The 22,817-nt window shown below is 38.1% G+C and overlaps 1 protein-coding gene across 1 annotated transcript in view; it reads right to left on the bottom strand.

Moving 5' to 3' along the window:
• ERP44 (endoplasmic reticulum protein 44) overlaps positions 1 to 22,817 on the bottom strand; it is an 88,227-nt gene that overhangs the window by 44,896 nt on the left and 20,514 nt on the right. Inside the window, exons 2-4 of the mRNA XM_053714475.1 lie at positions 14,354 to 14,426; positions 11,870 to 11,909; positions 2,971 to 3,086 (exon numbers count right to left, since the gene is read on the bottom strand). Coding sequence (XP_053570450.1) covers positions 2,971 to 3,086; positions 11,870 to 11,909; positions 14,354 to 14,426 — 229 coding nt within the window. The remainder of the gene's footprint in view (positions 1 to 2,970; positions 3,087 to 11,869; positions 11,910 to 14,353; positions 14,427 to 22,817) is intronic.

Raw genomic sequence — 22,817 nt, 5'->3', positions numbered from 1 at the left:
GGGTAATAAAGGGATTATCTATCTTTTAAAACAATAACAATTCTATGGTAGACTGTCCCTTTAAATGCAAGTTTGTAAAAAAAAAAATAAGGGAGAAGTCTGCAGGGGCTTAGATATAAGGTAATCATAGAGGTAAAAGGTAATATAACAGTGTTGATTGTGCGAAACTGGGGAATGGGTAAAAAGGAAGTCTATCTTATTAGAAAAATAACAAATAGACTATCCCTTTAAAAATGTTAAAGCATGTATATTTAAAGAACCAAGAAATACAGTAGATTTGCATAATCAACAAATGCATGATAAAAAGACAATGCAATTTCACTTTAAATGAGTAGTAGATTATTTTTCTGACAGATTTCAAAGTTATATCTATTTCGACTCCCAGTGTACCATGAGATAGCCATCAGCCAATCACAAATGCATATACGTATATTCTGTGAATTCTTGCACATGCTCAGTAGGAGCTGGTGACTCAAAAAGTGTAAATATAAAAAGACTGTGCACATTTTGTTAACGGAAGTACATTGGAAAGTTGTTTAAAACTGCCTGCTCTATCAGAGTCATAAAAGTTAAAGTCCAAATTTAACTTTCATGATTCAGATAGGGCACGTCATTTTAAACAACTTTCTAATTTACTTTTATCATCAAATTTGCTTTGTTCTCTTGTTATTCTTAGTTGAAAGCTAAACCTACATAGGCTCATATGCCAATTTCTAAGCCCTTGAAGGCTGCCTCTAATTTGAATGCATTTGACAGTTTTTCACTGCTAGAGAGCGTTAGTTCATGTGTTTTATATAGATAACATTGTGCTCATGCACGTGGAGTCAGCACTAATTGTCTGAAATGCAAGTCTGTCAAAATATCTGAGATAAGTAAGCAGTCTGCAGAGGCTTAGATACAAGGTAATTACAGAGGTAAAAAGTATATTTCTATAACAGTGTTGGTTATGCAAAACTGGGGAATGGTAAATAAAAGGGATTATCTATCTTTCTAAACAATAACATTTTGGTGTTTATAATCCCTTTAATTTTGACTTGAGTGTCACTTTAAGGTCACTATAACACAAAAAAACAAGAAAACACTTATTCACACCCTTTTCTTCAGCCCTGGAAATGACATACAATATCTCATATGACCACATTTAATGGCATACAATTTGCTTTGAGACTACAATTAAAGCACTGGGTCTCATGTAGTGTCGCTAACAGGAGCTTTCATGTGAATAAAAAAAATGTAAGTCAAAATTAAACTTTCATGATTGACAAAACTACAATAAATAAAAATGAAAGCAATGGAAAGAAGCAATGTTTTAACAAAGGATACCAAGAGAAGACTTTTAAAAATATAAGTACATTGGAAATTTATTAAACTGTATTTGGATAATATTAAAGGGACAGTCTAGTCCAAAATAAACTTTCATGATTCAGATAGGGAACGTAATTTTAAACAACTTTCAAATTTACTTTTATCACCAAATTTGCTTTGTTCTCTTAGTATTCTTAGTTTAAAGCTAAACCTAGGTAGGCTCATATGCTAATTTCTAAGCCCTTGAAGGCCGTCTCTTATCTGAATGCATTTTGACATTTTTTCACAACTAGAGGGCATTAGTTCATTTGTGCCATATAGATAACATTGTGCTCATGCCCGTGGAGTAACCTAGGAGTCACTGATTGGCTAAAATGCAAGTCTGTCAAAAGAACTGAAATAAGGGGGCAGTCTGCCGAGGCTTAGATACAAAGTAATCACAGAGGTAAAAAGTGTATTAATATAACAGTGTTGGTTATGCAAAACTGGGGAATGGGTAATAAAAGGATTATCTATCTTTTTAAACAATAACAATTCTTGTGTAGACTGTCCCTTTAAGGTTTAATTTTGACTTCCATATTTTAAATAATAGAGAGTCATGTATATGACACATACAATTTGGACTGGCAACTCTTTGTTCATGGACAAGGAATGGCAATATTAGAAATAATTTTTCCATGAAGGGACATAAAACTACAAAAAGACAATGCTCTATGTGAAACAGCATTTTATTAATACACTACTGGGAGATATCTGAACAAATTTGGTGAACCAATGACAGAAGGTATATGTGTATAGCTTATGAATCATCGGCTTGCTTCCAACTAGTGCATTGCAGCTCCTGAGCCTACAAAGGTGTGCTTTTCAACAAAGGATAACAAAAGGACAAAGTAAACGAGTTAGCAGGATTAATTGAAACATCTTAAAATTGCATGCTCTATCTCAGGGGTTTTCAAACCTGTCCTCAGGCCTCCCAAACAGGCCAGATTTTCAGGATGACCTTTGGTGAAAGTAGGTTAATAACCAGCTGATTTCACCTGTGCTCTAGATAAGATATCCTAAAAATCTGGCCTGTTCGAGAGTCCAATTTGTGGCAACATATATATATATATATATATATATATATATATATATATATATATATATATATATATATATATATATATATATATATATATATATATATATATATATATATATATATATATATATATATATATATACACACACACACACACACACACACACACACACACACATATACACACACACACACACAGTGTATATATATATATATATATATATATATATATAATGTGTGTGTATGTGTGTGTGGTGCACTTTTTTTAGAATCAGAAGTACTGCATTGCAAAGATCAGACTGCATAATCATTTCATAAACACTTTTTAACTGTTTTGTAATCCAAGGACACACCCTTAGAAAGCCTGAGTATTCTTTATCTTATCTCTTATGCACATATTGAGCAGGTTTAGCGTTCTGGTTGGGTAGTGTTATATAATGACAAAGACCTCGGCAGATTGTAATTTCCTTTGGAATATAGCAGTCAACAGAAATGTTGCTAGCTGTGTCTTACATCAAAACACAAGATGCTGCTGAATTTGATCACTGATCTTTTTAGGATTTATCCAGAAATGAGTTCCTTACCATGTTGATCACAATCCACTCTGGCAAAGACTACCCTATTGTTTTCTGGAAATTCTTCTCTAATTATATTTGACGCCTCCTCAAATATAGGATGAAGCATTTGACTAAATCTGCACCTAGATAAGAAGAAAAAAAAAATAGAAAATTTCAGTTGGAGAAAGACAAATATTTAATAAAATGTATCATAAGACAATTACACTCCATGAAAATGTACAAATATCCAAGAGCTGTTATGTAAAACATCACTGCACCATCATAGACAAGAAAAAAAAGTGAACTCTAGACAGGAGAAAAACAAATATCCAATGATTTAACATACTTAGCTTTGGTCTGCCTTTCATGGGGAAAAAAATTAATACCCTGTCCCCCAAAGAAAATTTAAAAGGTACATGAACCCCACTTTTTTCTTTCTTTCATGATTCAGAAAAAGAATTAAAAAAAAGCTGTGATATATTTTCATTATCTATTGTCATTGGCTCACATGAATGTGTCCAGCTAGCTCCCAGGAGTACATTTCAGCTCCTTCAACAAAGGATACCAAAAGAATGGAGTTTATAATAAAAGTAAATGGGAAAAGTTGCTGAAAATGATATGTTCTATCTAAATCATAAAAGAAAAATGTTGGTTTCATGTCCTCTTCTGGGCAGTTCAGTGTTTGACAAAACAAAACTACATCTGTCTTACCTCAGAGAGTAATGCAACCTTCAGTCCTGGGTGAATTTATGTAAGAAGATAACTGAATAGGCAAGTGCATGTTTGCAACCATGACCTTCTTCACAACTGGGATGTTAAAGGGACACTAAACCCAATTTTTTTTCTTTCATGATTCAGATAGAGCATGCAATTTTAAGCAGCTTTCTAATTTACTCCTATTATCAAATTTTCTTCATTCTCTTGCTGTCTTTATTTGAAAAAAAAAGGTATCTAAGTTAAGGAGCCAGACAATTTTTGGTTCAGGATCCTGGACAGCACTTGTTTATTGGTGCTGTCCAATCAGCAAGGACAACCCAGGTTGTAAACCAAAAATGGTCCGGCTTCGAAACGTATATTCTTGCTTTTCAAATAAAGATAGCAAGAGAATGAAGAAAAATGATAATAGGAGTAAATTAGAAAGTTGCTTAAGATTGCATGCTCTATCTGAATCATGAAAGAAACAGAATTTATGCTTACCTGATAAATTACTTTCTCCAACGGTGTGTCCGGTCCACGGCGTCATCCATTACTTGTGGGAAATATTCTCCCCCACAGGGAAAGGCAAGGAGAGCACACAGCAAGAGCTGTCCATATAGCTCCCCCTCTGGCTCCGCCCCCCAGTCATTCGACCGACGGTTAGGAGAAAAAGGAGAAACTATAGGGTGCCGTGGTGACTGTAGTGTATAAAGAAAAAAACATTTTCAACCTGATTAGGAAACCAGGGCGGGCCGTGGACCGGACACACCGTTGGAGAAAGTAATTTATCAGGTAAGCATAAATTCTGTTTTCTCCAACATTGGTGTGTCCGGTCCACGGCGTCATCCATTACTTGTGGGAACCAATACCAAAGCTTTAGGACACGGATGAGGGGAGGGAGCAAATCAGGTTACCTAAATGGAAGGCACCACGGCTTGCAAAACCTGTCTCCCAAAAATAGCCTCCGAAGAAGCATAAGTATCAAATTTGTAGAATTTGGCAAAAGTGTGCAGAGAGGACCAAGTCGCTGCCTTACATATCTGATCAACAGAAGCCTCGTTCTTGTAGGCCCATGTGGAAGCCACAGCCCTTGTAGAGTGAGCTGTGATTCGGTCAGGAGGTTGCCGTCCGGCAGTCTCATAAGCCAATCGAATAATGCTTTTCAGCCAGAAAGAGAGAGAGGTAGCAGTAGCTTTTTGACCTCTCCTCTTACCAGAGTAAACGACAAACAAAGATGAGGTTTGTCTAAAATCTTTTGTTGCTTCTAAGTAGAACTTTAAAGCACGAACAACATCTAAATTGTGTAATAAACGTTCCTTCTTTGAAACTGGATTCGGACACAGAGAAGGAACAACTATTTCCTGGTTAATATTCTTGTTGGAAACAACTTTTGGAAGAAAACCAGGCTTAGTACGCAAAACAACCTTATCTGAATGGAAAACCAGATAGGGTGGATTACATTGCAAAGCAGATAATTCAGAAACTCTTCTAGCAGAAGAAATAGCAACCAAAAACAGAACTTTCCAAGATAATAACTTGATATCTATGGAATGTAAAGGTTCAAACGGAACCCCTTGAAGAACTGAAAGAACTAAATTTAGACTCCAAGGAGGAGTCATGGGTCTGAAAACAGGCTTGATTCTAACCAAAGCCTGAACAAAAGATTGTACATCTGGCACAGCTGCCAATCGTTTGTGTAACAAGACAGATAAAGCGGAAATCTGTCCTTTTAGAGAACTAGCTGACAACCCTTTATCCAAACCTTCTTGTAGAAAGGAGAGAATCTTTGGAATTTTAATCTTACTCCAGGAGAATCCCTTGGATTCACACCAGCAGATATATTTTTTCCATATTTTATGGTAAATCTTTCTAGTCACAGGTTTTCTGGCTTGGACCAGAGTATCTATCACAGAATTCGAGAACCCACGCTTTGATAAAATCAAGCGTTCAATTTCCAAGCAGTCAGCTGCAGAGAAACTAGATTTGGATGTTCGAATGGACCTTGTACTAGAAGGTCCTGTCTCAAAGGTAGCTTCCATGGTGGAGCCGATGACATATTCACCAGGTCTGCATACCAAGTCCTGCGTGGCCACGCAGGAGCTATCAGAATCACCGAGGCCTTCTCCTGTTTGATCCTGGCTATGAGCCTGGGAAGGAGAGGAAACGGTGGAAACACATACGCTAGGTTGAACGACCAAGGCGCCACTAATGCATCCACTAGAGTCGCCTTGGGATCCCTGGATCTGGACCCGTAGCAAGGAATCTTGAAGTTCTGACGGGACGCCATTAGATCCATGTCTGGAATGCCCCATAATTGGGTTAACTGAGCAAAGACCTCCGGGTGGAGTTCCCACTCCCCCGGATGGAAAGTCTGACGACTCAAATAGTCCGCCTCCCAGTTGTCTACTCCTGGGATGTGAATAGCGGATAGATGGCAGGAGTGATTCTCTGCCCATTGGATGATCTTGGTTACTTCCTTCATCGCTAGGGAACTCTTTGTTCCCCCCTGATAATTGATGTACGCAACAGTCGTTATGTTGTCCGACTGAAATCTTATGAACCTGGCTTCCGCTAGCTGAGGCCAAGCCAGGAGCGCATTGAATATTGCTCTTAGTTCCAAAATGTTTATCGGGAGAAGCAACTCTTCCCGAGACCATAGGCCCTGAGCTTTCAGGGAGTCCCAGACCGCGCCCCACCCCAAGAGGCTGGCGTCGGTTGTGACGATGACCCACTCCGGTCTGCGGAAACTCATTCCCTGAGACAGGTGATCCTGGGTCAACCACCAGAGAAGTGAGTCCCTGGTTACCTGGTCTACTTGAATTTGGGGAGACAAGTCTGTATAATCCCCATTCCACTGATTGAGCATGCACAGCTGTAATGGTCTTAGATGAATTCGAGCAAAAGGAACCACGTCCATTGCTGCGACCATTAGTCCTATTACTTCCATGCACTGAGCTATGGAGGGTTGAGGAATAGAATGAAGAACTCGACAAGCGTTTAAAAGCTTTATCTTTCTGACTTCTGTCAGGAAGATCTTCATTTCCACAGAATCTATTATTGTTCCCAGAAAAGGAACCCTTGTGGACGGTGACAGTGAACTCTTTTCTATGTTCACCTTCCACCCGTGAGATCTGAGAAAAGCCAACACAATGTCTGTGTGGGCCCTTGCTTTGGAAAGAGACGACGCTTGGATTAGGATGTCGTCTAGATAAGGTGCTACAGCGATGCCCCTCGGCCTTAGGACCGCTAGAAGGGACCCTAGCACCTTTGTGAAAATTCTGGGAGCGGTGGCTAAACCGAATGGAAGAGCCACAAACTGGTAATGTTTGTCCAGAAAGGCGAACCTCAGGAACTGATGATGAGTTTTGTGGATTGGGATATGCAGATACGCATCCTTTAGATCCACGGAAGTCAAATATTGACCCTGCTGGATTGTCGGCAAGATTGTCCGAATGGTTTCCATTTTGAAGGATGGAACTCTGAGGAACTTGTTTAATATCTTTAAATCCAGAATTGGCCTGAAAGTTCCCTCTTTTTTGGCAACCACAAACAGGTTTGAGTAAAAACCTAGACCTTGTTCCCCGGAGGGGACTGGGTTTATCACTCCCATCTTTGATAGGTCTCTTACACAATGTAAGAATGCCTGCTTCTTTATCTGGTCTGAAGATAAGCGAGACAGGTGGAACCTTCCCCTTGGAGGAAGTCCCTTGAACTCTAGCAGGTATCCCTTGGAGACTATCTCTAGTGCCCAGGGATCCGGAACATCTCTTGCCCAAGTCTGAGCGAAGAGAGATAGTCTGCCCCCTACCAGATCCGGTCCCGGATCGGGGGCTACCCCTTCATGCTGTCTTGGTAGCAGCAGCAGGTTTCTTGGTCTGTTTACCCATGTTCCAGCCTTGCATGGGCTTCCAAGCAGGTTTGGGCTGGGCCGCGTTACCTTCTTGTCTAGCGGCAGTGGAGTTATTAGCCGGTCCGTTCCTGAAATTGCGAAAGGAACGAAAATTAGACTTGTTCTTAGACTTAAAAGGCCTATCCTGTGGGAGGGCATGGCCCTTACCCCCAGTGATGTCTGAAATAATTTCCTTCAATTCCGGCCCAAAAAGGGTCTTACCCTTGAAAGGAATATTAAGTAACTTAGTCTTGGACGACACATCTGCCAACCAGGATTTTAGCCAAAGCGCCCTCCGCGCTACTATAGCAAAACCTGAGTTTTTCGCCGCCAATTTCGTTATTTGAAAGGCGGCATCCAATATAAAGGAATTAGCTAATTTTAATGCGTGAATTCTGTCCATGACTTCTTCATAGGAAGTCTCTTTCTGGAGCGACCTTTCTAGTTCCTCGAACCAAAAGGACGCCGCTGAAGTGACAGTAATAACACACGTAGCTGGTTGAAGGATGAACCCTTGCTGAACAAAAATCTTTTTAAGCAATCCTCCCAATTTTTTATCCATAGGATCTTTGAAAGCGCAGCTGTCCTCTATAGGAATAGTGGTGCGCTTCGCTAGTGTTGAAACATCTCCCTCAACCTTCGGGACCGTCTGCCATGCGTCCCTTCTAGGGTCTACTATGGGAAACATTTTCTTAAATATAGGAGGTGGGGCAAAGGGTACACCTGGCTTCTCCCACTCCTTTTCCACTATGTTCGCTACCCTTTTGGGTATTGGAAAGGCGTCGTCGTGCACTAGGACCTCTAAAAATTTGTCCAATTTGCACAACTTCTCTGGTACTATCATAGAATCACAGTCATCCAGAGTAGATAATACCTCCTTTAGCAAAGCGCGGAGATGTTCTAGCTTAAACTTAAATGCTACTATATCAGGTTCTGCCTGTTGAGAAATTTTTCCTGAGTCTGAAATTTCACCCTCAGACAGCCCTTCCCTCACAGCCAATTCTGATTGATGTGAGGGTAAAATAGATAAAGCATCGTCAGCGTCTGATTGTTCATCCCTTTTATCTGTATTTAAAACTGCACAATCACGCTTTCTCTGAAATGCTGGCAGTTTGGATAAAAGATTTGCTATAGAATTATCCACTACTGCTGTTAATTGTTGCATAGAAATAAGCACTGGCGCACTAGGTGTCGCCTGCGCGGGCAAAGCTGGTGTAGACACAGAAGGAGAGGATGTAGAACTATCCCCACTACCTTCATTAGATAAATCATCTTGGGCAACATTATGAAATGTAACAGAGCTGTCCTCATTTTGTTTGGACGCTATGGCACAATTATCACAAACACTCGAAGGGGGAACCACATTTGTCTCTACACACACAGAACATAGGTTATCTGATGGCCCAGACATGTTAAACAGATTTAGGCAGGCAAACAATGCAATAAAAACGATTTTAAACAAAAATGTTACTGTCTCTTTAAATAATAAAATGACACACTTTATTTCTGAATGTTCAAAAAACTATGAAGGCAATATCCGATTTTTCTGAAATTTGGACCCCAGTGTCTTAATGCTTAGAAAGTATTGCACAGCAAATGTGGAGACTCTAGCTCTTAAAACAAGCAAACCGGAGCTAAATGTTGGATTTAACCGTTTTTATACACCACAATCCCAGCTACAGCATGCTGTAGCTTTTTACCTTCCTTAGGGGTCAACCATCCACAGAAATAAGCCTTCTGGAGTCACTTTCTGAGCCACAGGACCCTCTCACATAAGACTGCATGCACTGCCTTAAAATCTACTGCGTAGCTGAAGTGCTAAAATGAGGCCTCCTCCCTCAGTACACTAGAGTGAAGGGGCCTTCCTGACTAGATTTAGGTGTCTAAAGCAAGCCAGATCAATAAAAAACGTCCCCCAGTGTAAATGAGCTTATAAAACATTTCAATTGCCATCATATTGTAATAAAAACCAATCGATTTGGCCCCTAACAGTGTCTACCAGCATAAAAATCAAAAAGGGGAAGCCTGTTATCTTTTTTACTGAGGTGAAAGAAAAATGGCTTACCGTTTTCCCTGAGGGGAAAAATGACTGTCATCTAGCATTAGCCTGTGTTGTTAGAAGGAGACTAGTCATACCTGAAGCAGATGAGTCTGCAAACTGTTACCCCCAACTGAAGTTCTCTGGTTTCAACAGTCCTGCGAGGTAACAGTAATGGATTTTAGTTACTTGTGCTAAAATCATAGCCCTCTTAAACAGAAATCTTCATCACTTTTCTGTTGTAGAGTAAATAGTACAAGCCAGCACTATTTTAAAATAACAAACTCTTGATAGAAGAATAAAAAACTACAACTAACACCACAAACTCCTCACCATCCCCGTGGGTATGCTACTTGTTCAGAGCGGCAAGGAGAATGACTGGGGGGCGGAGCCAGAGGGGGAGCTATATGGACAGCTCTTGCTGTGTGCTCTCCTTGCCTTTCCCTGTGGGGGAGAATATTTCCCAGAAGTAATGGATGACGCCGTGGACCGGACACACCAATGTTGGAGAAAAAAAAATTGGTTCAGTGTCCCTTTAATGCAAGTTACATTAGCGTTTTATTCCTGAGTTTATTTTAAGACCTCCATATGCAGTATTCAAATCTGCAAATCTACTTTGGCTGGACCCAAGGAGAGCAGAAACATTACCATTTAAAGAGGAACTGTACTCAGACAAGCAGCACATAAGGGTTCCTTGTATTTAAAGCTGGTTCAGGAACAGCTCCCACTCAGGTACTTCATAATGCCACTGAGCTGGAAACATTTTCTGGGGAGAACGCTGCACCCTTTTAAAAGAGCTAGGTCACTCTCCCACTCCCACTTGGAGGTTGATTTAATCTGATATCTTGTTTACATAGCTTTTCTGTAGCCATTACTACAGTACTGGTATCTTTATTATAGGTGGATGTTACAACAAGAAAAAAAATAACTATTTCAAAGGGCAAAACTAGCTATTTGTAAACAATGTAACACTTTCCAGTAGGTAAAGTTTTGTTAACTTAAACAACAAAAGATTTAAATTACAATCATACTGAATAAAGATATGTAAATTACAGTAAATATATCTGATTATCCTGACTTACCCTAATAGCACTTAGCAGGGAAGATTTAGCAACCAGTTGCAAGGCAGGCAGAACAATACAAAAACTCAAACTTTAGTCAAATCACAATAAAATAAATATGCTTTATTTAAAATCTGACACAATTTAAAATGTTTTTTTGCTGAACCTGACCTTAGCAGAGGCACTGACATCTAATGTATAGTTCTTTAGCAATGTATGGAGAACTCCACACTGCTGCATAACATTGGTACTTTGAAAAGATGTCTGCTTCAGCTACTAACAAGTGAATACTTATTGTGCAGAATGAGCCTTTAGCCTGAGAGGAGCAGGTCTTCATCAATATATAGGCTGATATGGTGCAGAATACACCCTACCTGGAAGGTACAGCCTTCACCAGCATATATATTGTGTTATTTCTACGCAGAAATAAAAGCAGCCTGTCAGCGTATATCTCAATATTAGAAACAAACACTTGCAACTAAGCTTCTTGTCTGGCTGAGAAAAGAAAGGAAAAAAAATTGCCTTCAATATGAGATCTCCAGATGTAATGATATATATATAGATATATATATATATATATATATATATATATACACACACACATACATACATACACACACACACACAGGGCTTGAAATTAATGCACCTCCATTTAATTATGGGTGCCAGACAAGCACAATTTTGACTTTTATTATATACCTGATTAGAAGTTACTAGCCCAGAGAGAAAGTAACTACTCCACTCACTGTTAAAGATAGAAAAAAAGTCACATTTTGTCCGCTAATTTCTTACTAATCCAGGACTAGTGGAAATGTCAAGCCAAACAAGCTCACACATACAGCAGCAGATGCTATGCACAAGTTTTGGCTGCCGACCTTGCCAGTGATCTCATGCATGAAGTCATCAGAACCACATTCACAATATTTACTGATATATGCCCCTGGTACACAATGCACTAGGAGCAGAGGAAAGAGATTTATAGATATAATTAAACAACATACAGAAAAAAAAGGCGGGGCATTTATTTTAACCCTTCATTGGAGCTGGTGTCGTGCCTCCTTTGCTATTTTTTTTTCTGGATATGCCACAGCAGATGGTACAACCAATTAAAAGCCCCACCGTCCATTGAAAACCTTCCATTAACATTTTATGTTTTTGCCTTATAAGCATTAGCCAGTCCCAAAGGTACAACAAAATATCTGTCTCTTTTTTTTCTTAAATAATAGTTGAGATTAAACTTACCAGTCCGCATAAAAATTAACTAAAGCAACATCTGCATTACCTGAAAAATAAAAAATGGAAAAAAAAGATTATTTTTTTAAATTTGTCAAATATATATATATTTTTTTAACACAATTGGAAAGAGATTCCTAATATTTGCTATGATTACATTTTTTACAGACAAAAGTGTCCTGTTCAGAGAAGTTCTTTTGAAATAACATTTTTTGGATATGTTATACTATTTGTTTTCTAAACCAAAATATTGTTGAGATATGCACTATGCAAATCTGGGGTAAAGTGCGATTGATTGGTGCATAGAACAGGCTTTAACCTCTTAAGGACATATGACGGAATTTTTCCGTCATAAAATAATTGAGCAAACTGAAAGCTGTGTCCTTAAAGGGTTAATAATACAAACAGAAAAAGAAATACATCAACAAATCACATAAACTAATAGAAAGTGGCAACCGCATCTTGTGACACATGAAAAGACATTGTACCCCAATGGCTACATTTTAAACAGGATCTACATTTTAGTGTGATAGTTATATCTATTTAAACACTGTCAGTGTTACTATAGTAGCTCATTTCTAACTGTATCCAACTGGTCTCAGCAAAGGATATATGATAAACGGCACCTAGTGCAACCTAGGTTACAACATGGCGGCACCCAATACTTTATGAAGACTAAAACATGACCTTTATTTCTTCAATATTTAAACAAATAATAGAATTTAAAAACTGCATCTTCAAATTTTTCGCAGGCTACTTTTTATTCAATACAAAACCATAATCATCTGTTTAGAGAGTTTAATTTCCCTTTAAATTGAGAAAAAAAATGTTTATATTATCTACCTTAACGACCCACGTAGCCTGTATGTTGCAATTTCGTTAAGGCTTTTACTAGCGCAGCTTTGTCGACAGTGGTAAAGCTGTGCTAGTTCTGCATGCCTCACTTCCGAAGATGCATGTAGCTATAGCGCAGTCTATAAACAAGGCCAGTCGAGAAGGCATGTAAACAACAGCGCTGTCGTTAAGAAGTTAATAGTATCCAGTTCCAGCTACTGTAAATAAGTGTGTCCACTGCTCTGAGCAATCACATATCTGTTTTAGGCAATTTGCAGCATTTTGAATTAACCCCAGGTTACCAATTTTTCTCGCTATTGAGTATAGGAACGAGCACAATGTTTTCACACAAGCAAGAAAGTTTTTAGGAACATTACTTATACATTCCATAAGCATCATATTGAGGTTATTCCCCGCCTCCCTCTAGTCATGGGTGCCGCCATGTTGAAATCTATCTTTCACTACATTCCAGTGCTGACCTGTTTGCACATGTGCATTAACTCTCCTTCAGATACCTGCAGTATAACCTAGGATCCAAAATGGCAGCACCCATGAATTTAATGTCCCTTTAACTGAAAGAAACCAAATATATCCTTTTCTGTGGCCAATGACAGGCCACATGCAGTGTAACCTAGGTTGCATAATGGCAGCACCCATGATTAGAGGGAGGTGCATGAAAAGTGTTTAACCGCTTCACGCCATTAGGACGTTCTATGCCGTCCTAACAGCATTGGTTTTTAACACTGTTCATACAGCATGTAATGTCCTACCTTATATGCGTCCTGCAGTCTCCTCCTTTTACAGAATGTAAAATCAGACTGGGGGACGTGCCTAGCATCGTAGGCAATCCCCTGTTATCCAACCCCGGTCTTGAAATCACATGATCGCATCGAAGATCGCATGATTTCATTTTCCATCAAGTGTTTACATCAGAAGTTTGTGCCGATGTTAAACACTTGCTACCGGCATAAAGGAGTTAATGTCCTTTTGAAGTTGTTTTATTTTGACTAACAGGAAGTGTATGTGTACAAATGATCCATAAAGACAAGAATTCCTACCATTGCTTTGTGGGTGGACAGTGGAAAGCACTATATGTATCACATTGTAACAAACAATGCTGACAAGAATCGGTTCCTGGGTCTACCTTATTATGGTATCATTATGTTCTCATGAAAAGAGCATAAAAGGAGCATGACATTTTTCATTAAAAGGAGAAAGAGGTCAATCTGATAATAAGTAATTTGTAAAGTTTTTCTTTATCTGATTAATGAAAAATTAATTTAGTCCTATGTACTTTTAATATACATTTTTAATGTAAGAACAGTGCTTATTGAGCTGTGTAGAACAAAACTAAACTACATTTTTTTTGTCCCAGCCGTGGGATTTTTTAATTTATAGGGTGGCAACAATACAGCCAATCAGAAACTGATTCTGCTCATCAAAGACTTTACTAAAACTTTATTTAAAGAAAATGTAGCTTTTTTATTTTAATGTAATGTAATGCTTCATTTAGCTTCATTGTTTGTAAAAACTGCTAACAAAAACAAAATGTAATATTTGCAAAACTTTCATAACTGGCAATAAACACAAAATAATCTTTACTTTTGTTCTTTATTTAAACATATTAAAAAAACGCTACATTTAAAGGGCTTTACTTACTTAAAATGTCATCTATATTTCCACTCTCTAGACTTAGTATTTCACTTCTTGTTGGAGTGCAAACCCAAGTTGCCTGAAAAAGAAAAGAAAAAAAAAATGAATAAAAAAAAAATTCTTCAAAAGACATCAGAAGAAAAAAAAAAGGACATGCTTGCCAGATGTCAAAACCAGTTTACCACATTGTCACGCCTTATCTGCAAACACTTTTTTTTTTAAATGAAAATAGGAAAAAAGGGTTTCATAAAATTGCCATTTTTTTTATGTATTTCCATTGTCCTCTTTTCTGGAACTGGTAAATATTTTTTTGTTCCCTATCTGGATTGTTACCCTGAGAGAGCTGCATTTTTGCATTTAAAAAATTGTTTTGATTGCTGCCAATTACTTAACGAGCACTGTACACTAGAGAGTACCAGTTATTTAATCTCCCCAGTGGCAGTTATGTGACCAATTAGCATCTCATCTCCTATGCAACCTACTTTTATATATTTGCTTATTCATCCTTCAACCTCTGCCTTTACCTGAAATGTTTCTCCTTTTAGGCAGCAAACACCGACTACCTTTAAAGGAGGAAATTATTTTTTATGCCTGCCAAACATCTTTATCCCACTTCTAATCCAGATTGACACATTGGTTCTACCACCTGAAGTCTTAACCCCACAGGATTCAGGGCTTGATTTCTCCCAAGGTCCTTCAGGCATTTTTCAGCGTTGTAATCTGCTACCGTGCAGTGATTTGCATAAGGCTAACAGGCAACAGGAAGCATACATTTATATAGCTTGCTTCAGGGGGCTAAAGATGTAATTGTAAACCGTCCCAGGGGGGCAGAAATACTGAAGCAGATGAGATTTAAGAGCCCCTGAAGTTTGGTTTAAGAAAAAAAAAACACACACATCAATCAGGGAATGCTTTTCTGATATTATTCCCACTCTGCATTTAATGACATATTGAATAAGGGAGTTTTAAAAGTGTTGAGTAGCAAAACGAACTTCAAAAGTTAGAATCAAATATTTTTTTACTTTATTTTTTTATTTTTTTAAACTGCTTACTTAGAAACAACACTAAAGTTATTCTACTGGAATGACATGAATAACTTATGGTTTTACAATTCCCCAGCTCCCCTCCAATAAATATAAATCAATACAAGGTAATTACGCCACTGAAATGCATCATTAGAACATATAAGGAATGTGTCTTTTGTAATATTTATATCAATTGTACCCATGGACAGAGCTGTTGGCGCGTTATAAATAAAGTATAATAATGATTAACAGTAAAAAAAAAAAAAAAGTTCAATATTTAATTTTAGCTTTATTTAAATAAAACAATAGAATAGCTCAATAATTAGCCTCTTTACCTGCTGATATTATAGCCCTTTAGAGAGCCACAATCTTGCTGGGATTTGTTCTCTAATTAATAAATCATTAGTAAGACAGCATTTTACTGGTGGCTCATGCCCCATATGGTCTTAATTACCTTTTATATAGAAAGCAATTTGCAGTTCAGGGATTTCAAAGAATATCCCTAGCGATATCACTCACGGCAAAAGTGTAATGCATCTCTGCATTACGGCGTTATAAACATATAGCACAGTGACGGAAATGTATGTTTAAATATGATGCTTCCTCTTAGATATTTTATTTTCCTGCAATGCTTTAAAAATAATGGATGCACGTGGTAATGTCATCCAACATGATATCATCACATATCACCATTTGTTTGTAAAGGTATGTTTGGTAGCATTTAGTATGTGCCCAAGGGATAAAATACACACTTAGTAAAAAGTAAGAGATATGTAAAAAAAATAAATTGAAGTGAAAATAAAACAGAGAGCAGACAATCTACATAAAAATTGTTATTTTTTAAAAAGATAGATAATGCCTTTATTACCCATTCCCCAGTTTTGCATAACCAACACAGTTATATTTACATACTTTTTACCTCTGTGATTATCTTGTATCTAAGCCTCTGCAAACTGCCCCTTTATTTCAGTTCTTTTGACAGACTTGCAGTTTAGCCAATCAGTGCTGGCTCCCAGATAACTTCACGTGCACAAGCACAGTGTCATCTATATGAAACACATGAACTAACACCCTCTAGTGGTGAAAAACTTAAAATGCATTCTGAAAATAGGTGGCCTTCAAGGTCTAAGAAATTAGCATATGAACCTCCTAGGTTAAGCTTTCAACTAAGAATACCAAGAGAACAAAGCAAAATTGGTGATAAAAGTAAATTCGAAAATCTGAATCATGAAAGTTTATTTTGAACTAGACTGTCCCTTTAAATGTTATAAAGACTCTTTTGCCAGCCTTTTAATCACATGCTTTTGTATTTGCTTTTCTTTTAAAACAATAACAATTATATTGTAGACTGTACCTTTAAAGAAGGGCTTGACAAATCCAGGTGCCATTGAGGCACTGGCGTCTTAAATTAGGCCCTGGCAACCTGGATTTGAGTTTGCAAGAACCCCAATGGATGCCCCAACTTAACCCTGCTGGCTGCCACTAGTTGCACGTAAAATTTAGCTTGGTGAGGCTGGATCTTTTCTAGGCCTTGTAGCTGTAAAAGGCATATTCAATTTTTATTGTATTATATATAAATAAATACAAATATAAATTAAATAAAATTAGTGTTCTCCACACAAAATGTTGCCAACTGGGTGGCCATGTGTGCCATGATACAACTATAACTATTTAGCACATGCTTAAAAATGTAACACACTTGGATGTATCCTTGTTTTGCAGTCCCTCCTTTTGGCAGCATAATTGCCTATATTTTTCAGGAGGACTAAAAGTCCCCTATTTACTAGGTTTAGCTGAACATTGTCAAGAGATTCAAGAAAGTGCAAACATACATAAAACTGTATTTTTGCAATTTTTTAGTAAAAAACAAAAACAAAACTGTTTTTCTCCAGTTGAATATGCTGTCATTTGGAATAATGTCTGTGCTTTAAAAAAACTAAACAAAACTCATTAGCACTGCACTGAGCAGCAAATCCCCAGCAAAATGCTGTAATCTATTACAACTGCCAGGAAAAAAAAAATGTTGCAAACTGTTTTATATTAGCAGCCAGATCTTTAAGTGCTTCAGATTTTTTAGAACTAAATCATGAGTTGCCTATGGGAAAAACCTAAGAGCTAGCAATGTTCACTCTTCATTGTGTGCAATGAGAGTAGGGCCTGAATTATTTTATTTAATAAATAAAATAAAAATCTAGAAAATTAAGAACCAGAATTTGGGGTAATAGGAATATTAAATTATATACAGACACAGAGTATGAATGGGAAATAATTACGTTTTTGGATCACATCCATTCATCACCTTGTGTGGGGTTTTTTTTTTTTTTTATCAGTGAGGCGTTGTAAAGGGGGGGGGGGCAAGAAGACACAGAAGCCAAAGCTAAGTTTAGCTGCAAACTTTAGCAGGGAACTTTCAAAACAGGCACTTAGAAATTCTCAGTGTAGCCACTGCCTACATATAATTAAAGGAACAGTGTACACCAATTTTCATATAACTACATATAATAGTCACTACTATAAAGAACAGATACTGATCTAAAAATCCAGTATAAAACCTTTTAAAAACGTCATTAGAAGCTCCCAGTTTGGCACTGCTGATGAGGTTAGGCTGGGAAATCAGGAAGAGAGGACACCCCCTTCACTGCAAATGAAAAGATAGATTACACACAGGAGCAGCAGTAATCTGTAGACTTCAGTCTACATCTGACACTTTAGGGCTTGGTTGGAAATATGAAAATCAGCACAATGTTATTAAAAAAATAAGCAAAACTATATATTGTTACAAAAACACTCCCGGATGGGCTATAAAAACGGATCATCTACAAAACATTTATACAAAGAAAAATCTAGTGTACAGTGTCCCTTTAAAGTGCCCTAAAACATGTTGAGATCTGTGCATATCCTAAAAGGGCTAATTAAGTACAAATAGTTTGCATAATTGTTTAAAAATTGCTGGCAAGTATTTAAACCCCTTAAGGATTAGGCATTTCACACAAAAACTTCCCCATAAGACCAGAGCATTTTGGTTATCACTAAATTTAAACAGAAATAGAGCCTTTTTAACATTTACCTATCAAAACTATATATATTTATTTAGTAGACAACTTAAAGTATTGATTTAGGCCCATTTTGGTATATTTCATGCCACCATTTCACCACCAAATGCGATCAAATAAAAAAAAAATCCCTTTTTTTCAATTTTAGGTTTCTCACTGAAATTATTTAAAAACAGCTTGTGCAATCATGGCACAGATGGTTGTAAATGCTTCTCTGTGATCCACTTTATTCAGAAATAGCAGACATATATGGCTTTGGCATTGCTTTTTGTTAATTAGAAGGCTGCTAAATGCCGCTGCACACCACACTTGTATTATGCCCAGCAGTGAAGGGGTTAATTTTAGTTTTACTTGACACATCCCACCCCCTGATCCTTTCCTGACCCCTCTCAAACAGCTCTCCCCCAACCCCCAAAGGTCATCCCCAACTTAAGAACTGGCAGAAAGTCTGCCAGTATAAAAATACTTTTTTTTTTTAAATATATTTTCTGCAGTGTAGTTTCCCCCCTTACCTCCCAACCTCCCCCCCCAAACAGCTCTCTAACCCTCCTCCCCTCTACCTATTTGCCGCCATCTTAGGTACTGGCAGCTGTCTGCCAGTACCCAGTTTGCTGCAAATTAGGCAAAAAAAATGTAAAAAATTTAAAATACCCCATTTTTTTCTGTAGTGTAGCTGCCCCCCCTTCAATACCCTCCACCTTCCCAGATCCCTTTCCCTCAATGGATCCCCCTCATTGCCCCTCCTCCCCCCTCACTGCCAGCTCTTTTTTTTCATAGCCTGTAGCGTGGTGTAGTGGTCCCACCCACCAATGATCGGCACCACCGCTGTCCGATGCAGAGAGGGCCACAAAGAGACTCTGCAACTCTTTCTGCAGTGCCCCACTCGTGGGGCATGAAGAAATTGCGCAATCTTGCTATTTTTAACGAGATCACGGCAGAGACAAGCCCAGGACTGCATCAACGTACAGGGTACAGCACAGGTTGTTAAGGGGTTAAAATAATTTTCAAAAATAAGCAAAATTAGTTACAAAGCCATGCTGTCTGGAGCATTGTACTCCACCCCCACATCAGTGTTTAGACACAGACATTGTATTTTAACTGAGTTCACAGCTTCTAGGCATGCTCCAGCAGATAATGCCTATGCACTTTTGTATTCTACCAAAACTGCAATAGATATAGATACAGTAGAAGGAAATGTGTGGGGGGGGGGGAGTTAGAGCTTTACAAGTCAGAAACTAAAAATAAAGTATTAAAGGGACACTGAACCCAATTTTTTTCTTTTGTGATTCAGATAGAGCATGAAATTTTAAGCAACTTTCTAATTTACTCCTATTATCAATTTTTCTTCGTTCTCTTGCTATATTTATTTGAAATGCAAGAATGCAAGTTTAGATGCCAGCCCATTTTTGGTGCACAACCTGGGTTGTTCTTGCTGATTGGTGGACAAATTCACCCACCAGTAAAAAGTGCTGCCCAAAGTCCTGAACCAAAAAAAAAAAGCTTCAATGCCTTCTTTTTCAAATAAAGATAGCAAGAGAATGAAGACAAAATGATAATAGGAGTAAATTAGAAAGTTGCTTAAAATTGCATGCTCTATCTGAATCACGAAAGGAAAAATTTGGGTTCAGTGTCCCTTTAATGGCGAGGCACTGCAGTATAAATTTGCAGGTAAAGTACATATTATATTTTGTCTCTATCCAACTTTTTTATGTCCCTTTAAAGGGATCGTAAACACCAAAAAATATTATTGTTTAAAAAGATAGATAATGCTTTTATTTACCATTCACCAGTTTTGCATAACCAACACTGTTATAGAAATATACTTTTTACCTCTGTGATTACCTTATATCTAAGCTTCTGCAGACAGGAACTAATGGACACTGCACAAATTAAGTAAAAAGAAAAGAAAAAAAGAAAGAAAAAAAAAAAAAAAAGGTAAAATCCCTTTTTAAGTGATTAATAATACCTATTACAATTATTTATATTAAGTATATGCTACTGCTTTAGTGGTTTTTATTACAACAATGAAACAGACTGGTTTTTATCCATCTATCTAATTATATCTAGTTGTCATGTAGTGTGGCAGCCAGCCCCAAGTGATTTATTTCCTTTTTCTCGTACAAACAAGCCCCTGCACAGTGTTTGAGAAGCAACGTAATGTGCACTTAGGAAACAACAAGGAAACAAAACATCCATGACAGACATGAAACACAATCAATTTCTTTCATTATTTGGATAGAACATACAATTAAAACAACTTTCCAATTTACTTCTATTATCAAATTTTGCTTTATTTTCTTGGTATCTTTGTTGAAGAATTAGTAATGCCTCCTGGGAGCTAGCTGACCACATTAGACAAACGAATGACAGGAGCAATGTGTGTGTAGCCACCAATCAGCAGCTGGCTCCTAGCCTACCTAGGTATGTTTTTTAACAAAGTATACCAACAGAATAAAGCACATTTGATTTCAAATGGAAAGTATCTTAAAATGTAATGTTCTCTCTGAATCATGAAAGTTTAATTTTGAGTTTAATATCTCTTCAAACCCTTAACTTTCAAGACGTACCCTGTTGGTCACTGGTCATTTAAGGGATTGTCTGGGTATATAACGGGGTCCCACCCTTCGGAAGGCTTGCTAAAATAGCGTGGCCTCGCTGCTGGCGGCGAGCCAGCACTATTGAAAACGTCACCCCCAGAGTGACATACCATTAAGGGGTTAAGGTGAAGGGCAGTACAGCAAAGGAGTTTAATCTGAGGTATGTTGTGGGCAGGTAGTTGAAACAGGGGCTGCAGGACCTTGGGGTCTTATCTGAGGTATAATATGGGCATGTAGTAGATAGGGGATGCATAGCAAGAGTCTGAGTGCAAACCAGTGATGTGCGGTGACTTCAGAGGCTGGTGAGGCAGTGGCTAGCAATCGGATACGCCTTCATTCTTTAGATATTCTTTGTTGAAGAAATAGCAATGCACATGGGTGAGCCAATCGCATGAGGTATCTATATGCAGCCACCAATCAGTATCTACTGAGCATATTTAGATATGATTTTCAACAAAGGATATCAGATTTTCTTCATTATTTTACTATCCTTTGTTGAAAAGCATATCTAAATATGCTTACTAGCTACTGAGCATATTTAGATATGCTTTTCAACAAAGGATATCGAAAGAATGAAGAAAATCAGATATCCTTTGTTGAAAATCATATCTAAATATGCTCAGTAGCTAATGAGCATATTTAGATCTGATTTTCAACAAACATACCATAGCATAGCAACTTGCAAGTTTTGCTTAATAAATGTATTTTGTGTATGACCTGGTCAGTGTTGTAAGTTACATTTATTAAGCAAATAAGCACAAAATCACAAAATGGCTGCTCATTAAAATATATTTCTTATTTTAATATATTTAGTATTAGTAAGTTACACAATACTGACCTTGTCTAACACAAAATACATTTATTAAGCAAATAAGTACAGCACTAAATCACAACTTTCACAAGATGGCTGCTCATTAAAATATATTTGGGAAGTGGAACATAGATAGCATAGCCAGCAACTTGCAAGTTTCGCTTAATAAATGCATTTTGTGTATGACCTGGTCAGTGTTGTAAGTACTTACAACACTGACCGGGTCATACACAAAATACATTTACTAAGCAAATAAGCAGAGAAGAGGATCAGACTGCGTCACAAGTTCCTAGTTCCAACACACACAGGCACTTCAAATTTAAGCAGAGGAGGGGCACCCACTACCCGGTCCCGTATTAACTTACAAGTACAAGTTACAACCCCAAGCCTCACAATAAAAAATATATAATTATCATGATATTACAGGCTGTACTGCATGATCATCACACTATCACACGGCATGGCTTGTCATTCTGATGATGACTTACTTGTGTGACAGTGTGACGGACTGTGTGCACTTGGACGCGGGCTCCTTCCTTCAGGTGAGGTCACAGGTGACAGCCGACAGGTCACGGTCAGGCAGGACCAGGGCAGGGGCCGGGCAGCAGCTGCGATATGCGGTGCGACGTGCGAGTCTCTATAGATCAGGCAGCCTCCTCCTCCACTCCACGCTACTTGGCTCAGGCTGAGGTGTCACTGTCAGGCAGGAATGAGTGGCACTGGCTGTTGTTCCCGCCGCCGCCACGCTGCTCCTTCCTTGCGCATGCACAAACACTCAGTCAGTAGTGAGTGCACTGTAAGGCTAAGCAGAGCCAGGGAGTCAACACCGGTGTTGATTGGATGAGCCGGTCTCCCAGGGAACAGTCGAGGCCTCATGAGAGATGCCTCATATAGCAATTTTGTCAGCCACGCTGCTCCTGCAAATCACCACCGGGTGATGCTGCAGAGCAGCTAGATATAAAAATACACTACAAATATTGTGCA

This window comes from Bombina bombina, chromosome 5 (genome assembly GCF_027579735.1).
Source record: "Bombina bombina isolate aBomBom1 chromosome 5, aBomBom1.pri, whole genome shotgun sequence".
Classification (NCBI taxonomy): Eukaryota; Metazoa; Chordata; class Amphibia; order Anura; family Bombinatoridae; genus Bombina; species Bombina bombina.
This window is presented reverse-complemented; position numbering and strand designations above follow the sequence as displayed.